The sequence below is a fragment of the Zalophus californianus genome, chromosome 1 (assembly GCF_009762305.2).
Source record: "Zalophus californianus isolate mZalCal1 chromosome 1, mZalCal1.pri.v2, whole genome shotgun sequence".
NCBI classification, from domain to species: Eukaryota; Metazoa; Chordata; class Mammalia; order Carnivora; family Otariidae; genus Zalophus; species Zalophus californianus.
Genome location: NC_045595.1, coordinates 70,684,283 through 70,691,237, shown reverse-complemented (window position 1 = coordinate 70,691,237; position 6,955 = coordinate 70,684,283). Strand labels below are relative to the sequence as shown.

The 6,955-nt window shown below is 36.3% G+C and overlaps 1 protein-coding gene across 6 annotated transcripts in view; it reads right to left on the bottom strand.

Moving 5' to 3' along the window:
• NKTR (natural killer cell triggering receptor) overlaps positions 1-6,955 on the bottom strand; it is a 53,696-nt gene that overhangs the window by 17,795 nt on the left and 28,946 nt on the right. For 4 of the 6 annotated variants that reach the window (XM_027583359.2, XM_027583357.2, XM_027583358.2 and 1 more), the window contains 4 exons: positions 2,387-2,416; positions 1,712-1,857; positions 549-771; positions 24-179 (listed from right to left, as the gene is read on the bottom strand). In XM_027583359.2, the coding sequence (XP_027439160.1) occupies positions 24-179; positions 549-771; positions 1,712-1,857; positions 2,387-2,416 (555 nt within the window). Of the gene's footprint in view, positions 1-23; positions 180-548; positions 772-1,711; positions 1,858-2,386; positions 2,417-5,344; positions 5,373-6,955 lie in introns of all 6 variants that reach the window. The other 2 variants (XM_027583362.2, XM_027583360.2) reach the window with 2 other exon arrangements.

Here is a 6,955-nt window from a genome sequence, read left to right as displayed (position 1 = left end):
ACAGGGTTAATCACCCTACTTACGGTTCAGGTTCCACGGTGACAAGAGGCATATCTCTTCTCAGTAAAAATCGGTTCTCAGGAACTGGAGGAATCTCCTCTGGGCGGACCACAGGCTTTTCTCTTTTAGCATTTGAATCAACTGACGTTTTTTCATTGGTATCACTCCTCTCAGAGTGACTTAGAGAGAACAAAGCATGCCACCAATTAAAATGTGCAATGTTTGCATTTCAGATATTAAAGAACATATAAAGCATGAACACAGTACTAAATACCACAGTACTAAATTCTGCTATGAAAATGTCAAATGATCCTAAAACTTAATTTAAGTTTCAAGGATTTTTTTTTCACCTGCAAACACATAAATCTTTGCTATGAAATGTCTGTGCTACTCCTAGAATAGTCAAATTTCAAATTAAAGTCCAAAAAATATTATCTTTTTTCAACAACAGATTATAAAGCTAAGTTTACACAACTGCACATGCTTTCCCCATCAGGGTGTGTGTGGTTTTTTTTAGCTTAAGATTCCCCTTGGTGTTTCACACTCACCCTTTTGGGCTCATTATATGTTTATTCCTTGGCTCTTCTGAACTGCTTACTTCCTTTCGTCTCTTTTTAGAATGTTTAACTTTTAGCCGCCTCTTATGTTTCCTTCTTCTGCTTCTCTCATGTTCAATTTCACTTTCTGAAGAAGATTCTGAAGAGGAAGAGGAATTGGAAGAGGAATCCGAGTCTTCTGAATGAGTTGGTTTCTTCCTTTTTTTCTCAAAAACTTTTAAGAAATATTAACAAGAATATTAATACTGGATTTCAGTGCCTACTGTTCAGAGTAAAACATGTGACTGCCTAGTATCATAAAACATGCTTTATGAACGGAAAACTAAAGACAGAATTTAAATAAACTTTTCTTCATGTTAATAATACAACGTGCTGCTGAGACTGTAAGGTAACAAAGCCCTTGCCCTCATAAGGCCTATATTCTAGTTGGATCAGGTAAGAAAATAAGTAACTGCATAATATGACAAATGGTTAAGTGCTAGGACAGAAACACAAAAAAAGCAGGATAAAGGGAATACGGAGAGTCAGGCGGTAACTGAAAATTACATCTGAACAGAGACCTGAAGGATGTGAGGTAAGGGGTCATGCAGATACTTGGGTGAAGAGTGCTGCAGACAGTGGGGACAGCCAGCACAAAGGTCCCTGCATGCTTGGCGTGTCTGAGTCAAGGTCAACGTGGCTGGGAGGACAATGAATGAGGGCGAAGAGGTGAGAGAAACCGCAGAGAGCAGAATGCCTTACAGACCACGTAAAGACTTTAGCTTTGGCTGACTAAGGGAGCCCTTGGAGAACATCACTCTGGTTGCTGTTAAGGACAGATTACAGAGGATCAAGAGTACAAGCAAGGAGACCAGTCAGGAATTTACGCTGAGAAAAGATTATAGAGAAGGACAGAGGTAAACAGGATAGGTATGAGGCTACTGCAGTCGTCCAGGTCTGGACAAGGCTGAGAGCAGGGGGAAGTAAAAAGAAGGGAGATTTGATAAGATTTGTACATGACTTGGATAGAAAGTATGATACAGAAGCATCGGGGCTACTGCCATACAACTTGTATAGTTTCCTCCACTACTAAAATCCAGTAAGTATGTTTAAGTTATAGTCGTCAACGTGTTTTACATATATCCTAGCTCCCTCCACTCCCCAAAAACCCTTACCATCTTTTGTTGATTTTGTGGCAAGCACCCCACAATCAATAACTCGCACATCTGCATAAGGTCTACTTGCGGCATCCGTTTTCAGATTTTCAATCTGTTCAATTACTTCAAAACCAGAAATAACTAATCCAAAGACGACATGAACCCTGTCACAATACAAATTCGAGAAGGAACTGGTTTGATCCCTATTAAGCCATAAGCAGTAATCACAACTGTTATACATGACATGTCTACAGACCTTAATAGAAAAGCAAAGTGTTTGATGAATGAAACAACTAGAAGGGAATTGGAACTTGAAATCTGCTTCGTAAAAGGAACAAACAAAAACAATTACTCAAATTGAGCCTCAGTTTTCTGCCTAAAACAATATATTTTTTTTAAGGTAAAGAGTCTGAAAACAGTCAGATTGCCCTTAATACTCGGAAACTATTGTTACAGAGTCACTCAAGAGAGCACGACTGGGAGGTGTATCCATAGGCCCAGATAAAGACCCCATTCAGTGACATGACAGTTATGAGGTCTCAAGACTGACTAACCTGTGATCCTTAAGGAGGGGCCTGGCTTTGAGAGATTAACCCAGAGATCAAGAGCACCCCCTTGAGTCACCCATGGTCCAACCTGTATTGGACTGGCCACCCAAACCACCCCCCCAAGGTAATAAAATGTCACTCTTACCCATCCAGGTGTGGAGCAGGTTTTGTGGTACTGTGTAAGAAACATCAACACAAAGATGGCAAAAACCAGGTGTTCAGGTGAACAGAGCAGAAGGGTTTAGAGCACAGCATGTAGAGAACAAAGAGGTAAAGATAAAAAGATAGGGAACAAGTTAAATGTGGTATACATCTACACTTAAAAACCTTACCAACAGCAACAGTAGCCATTTTACTGGTTAAAAAAAAAATCGCTCAAGATAATAACGAATTACAAAGTTGTATTTATTTCTCCTATATGAAGACTATCCCTATACATATGTATGAAACAACTTTGAAATAGCATAAAAATACCTTAAAATTAAAGTTACTCTCGAATCCAAAACAACAAAAGCAAAAACAAACTCAAAATTTATCAAGATAATTAAAGAGAATAAAAAGTACTATCATTTGCCCTAAGGAAAGAAAAGTGTGATCAATACTTGGCCTCTACACTTAAATGAGTTCTGCTATTTGTTATTTCTCATACTGAGTCAGTCTGGATCTTTTAGGCAGGCAGATGGAGGTAGGCCTTAGGAGTCCTGTTTCCAGAACTTCCTGCCCCTCCCACCTAAGGTGAAGCTCTGCCGCTCACAGCAACCCTAAAAATGCAATAGGGAGCAAACCTTCCCTTTGTCAACACTTCTGACATGGTAAGTAATGATGGATAACATTATAGACACTTTACATTTCTATGGCCCAGAAAATGCCCAACCTGCTTCTTCTACAGTCACAAACTGGCCAATAGTCACTCTTGGGAAGTCTATGGGGTATATTTGGTTAAGACATTTTGAACCCAAACTGGTGGTTTCCCTTAGCATTGTCACAAATCTTTACAATATGTGAATTGCAGTGAAAATTCAAAAGCAGATAACTAGACTCAGAAGGATGTACCACAAAAATCTTAGTTTGTAAGAATGAGAAACAGAAGAATTTGAGAAAGAACACTGGCTATCAGGCCATGCTTAAAGCAGTCAACTGTGCTAGGAGCTCCCGTATCAATTTTTATATTCCTTTTAAGGCAATTCTAAGATACAAGATTCAACAAAACACAATTTTAACCTTCACAACAATGTTAAAAATCATTATTCTACAAGGAATGGTAGCATTTATACTTACATTAAGAATATTCAGTTCTGTAAAAGCACTACAGAATTTAATTTTAAAAATTGTCAATTTAAGAAGTTCCAGAATTTAAAGCAATCCTGAGTTTTAAAACCACAAAGTCTCAAATTCTCCTTAGAAGACTGAGAAGTTGTAATTCAAGCCAATATAATAGTAAAAATGAGTAAAAACAGAAGAAAGAAAAAAAAGACAAAATCTGGCAAGCAGGTGAGGAACTAATGCTTAAATAATTAAACTAGCATCCGGAAACTACTTTGGATAATAACTTTAAGACGGAAATGTGCTTCCCATATATATAAAACTTTACCAAAACACGCTTATGATAGGAAGATATGAGTACATATGCTAGACAGTGATTCCATTGTATGAAAGATGTAAGAGGTAAAATTTGTAAAGATAAAAATGTCCTACAATGTTAAGGGATCGATTTCAAATACGTAGCAGTGAAAACAAGGAGTGGTTTATTGATTAGGTATATTCCTCCTCCTTCCTTGATCCTTTCTTTCACAACTCTCACATCTTTCGGGGAAAAGCCTACAGATTTTTCTAAAACACACAGAACCCAATTCAGTTTGCCACATTGGCTAATAGGAGTCCTGTAAAAACCACCTGATGGCAAAACTCTGGAGCAAATGGTGAGAGATGAGAACACTCTAGCTAACTGCCGTGAGATAGCAACATACCCCTTGAGACTCAATTTCAGGATGGAATCACTACGTTTATGACAGATTCCAGTTTTGTTTTGAATTCAAATGACAACTGAAGACAAAAAAACTTGGTCCTTTACTGCAATAGTGAAGAAAACAAATGAAGATAAGAACAATTATTGCAGGGGCAAATTTCAGCTGGCTTGCTGTGCCTACACGGTGTGAATAATTAAGTCCATCACTTGCATCCTCAATTCAGGAGGCAGAAATACAAATGTATACTTAAATCGGGTTAGACTACATATTAAGAATACTGAAAGTACCTTAACAAAGAAGCCCCTCGGGGTTCTTAGCCTACATTCCAGGAGTAGAAATAACAGTGTAAAGCAGGCATACTGGCACTAGGCCAACAGCAGACATGGATAAACAGAGGACACTGCCAAACGGGCAGGCAGAAATGATACACTTGGTCCCAGCTATTCAATCCTACTCAACCAAAGAGATCTCATCCCACCAACTCTTAAATGTACTGATCTTTCAAAACTATATAGTGGAAAAGACCCATGCAGTGGTGACACTCAATAAATTCAGACCTCACGGCCAGAGACTACCATAAATATTTAAGTTTATACATGCTTATGAAAACATACCTAAAGGAGAAAGAACCACAAAGAACATTTCAATTTATAAAAGCTTTCAATATTTTCACATTTCCATTTTCTCCTGTCACTTAAGACACTGATTTTCCAGTTTCCTCCACCCCCTGAACGTAATTTAAAAATATATGCATAAGGATTCATTTAAACTTTGTAAATCCTAGACATTGAAAAGTGTCACTGTTACTCCAAAAAACAATCTACATTATTATACCATTATCAAAGAAGCTTTTGGTCTTATACAGCAATTAACAGTTCTGCACTGAAATGAAATCTAAACCATTATATACAATACACCCTTTTCCCCACCCTCCCCCAGAAGAGGTGTGGAAACATGGTGGGGAAATGTACTTCCCAGGATTAACCGCGAACAATAAAACACACTTGTTTTACATGTATTGCTGCTATAAATCAAGCAGAAAGTTTTTCTTACAATGGTTCAATGCACATAACAATAGGATTAAAGAGATAAAGGCAAAGAAAGAAAAAGAGAGCCTTAGAGTAATGAGACATTACCTTTGGAGCGCACGGTGTAACACTCTTTCTGTAAATTTTACACAAAAATGGCAAGAAATAAATTGTAATACACTTTTAAGACAAGACTGAATCTATGTTTTAATATCAATATAACTTTGAAATTAAATATTTTCAAGTTTTATGCAAAGCAAGAAAGCTTTTTTAAAATGGAGGGCTCTAAATTTTCTTTCACATAGGATATGTATGTAGAGACAAACTGCTTAAGAAAAACACTGTGGTGAAGGTGGGAATCTGCTCAGAGCCTTAATATTCTAACACTAGAGTGTGATTAACCAAACAGTGTATTTTGCTTTGCAAATCCTACAAACTAGCTAAGTCAACCAACATCTTTCTCAAAAAAAGAGTAATGTATCCTGAGTACATACATGAATATAAAAATCTGAATGCCTAGGAGCAGTTACTACCAGTGAAAAGCAAAAATGTCAATGAAAAGGACTGAGTTAAGAGAATTCAAAACAAAATTTCAGGGAACTTTCTCTTCTTTTTTTAGTAATTCACTTCAAGTAGTTAAAAATCTTTCATGTGTCTACATTTGAAATCTTTTTTTCATCACACACAACAGACCACTATTAGGAGTAAGTGAGCAAAATTAGGACCATAGTTTCTGTTCAACACTTCTGTGGTTGTTAAGTCCCCGAAAATAATAATAATAATAAAACAATAAAGCAGCATAACTAGAATTTTTAGGATCTCCTCAAAGGATAAAAAGGCAAGAGAGATGAAAGTATAAAAGTATGCTATCAAATTTTGGCCATGATACTTGCTTTTCCTACTTAATCTCTGATTTTCCCCCATTGTAAAAAAATTTTTTTCAAAAAATACACAGTCTAACCAACTTTAAATCTATTAAACTTTAAACATATCTAGTATACTCAGACCAAAATCCGTATTATATATAGTGGACAAAATTCTTTATAAAGGTTTCAGACTATTAAATCTTGAAATATTTAAAAACAAGCTTTAATTTCTTATAAAGGCACTGATACATGAATTACTGTCAAAAATATGATGTTACAATGAATCATGGAACACTACATCAAAAACTAATGATGTAATGTATGGTGATTAACATACCAATAAAAAATATTTAAAGGAAAAAGAAGAATATGATGTTTCAAATAATGTGCTGTTTTCAATGAATGTTGTAAAAAAAAAAAAGTGACTCCAGGTGTAAAGTAGTATGAACATAAAGATAACCTATTTCTGTCTACTGTAGCCTTGAACATGCAATTTTTTCCTTAAACCCCTGAAACTACCGCACCATCATGGAAGAGGCACCAAATGATAGTGAGAGACACAGCTTGTGTAAGGGCCATGTTATAGAGCTCTCCCTATGTGTTCCAAAAGTCACCAAATAGAGAGCTTTCAAAAATTCAGCACTAATGTTAACATAATACACATCAAACACTACTAGATACAAAATTCCTTCCAGGTTGCTAATACATATGTCACATAACACTAAGTGATATTAAGACTGGATGTTACAGATGGCAGTTGATACTCAGAGAACTTGGTTTATGCTTAAGTTTCACCAACATCTTTGTTGATGAAAAATCCTGCAATGTACACATAAAGATACTACCCCCAAAA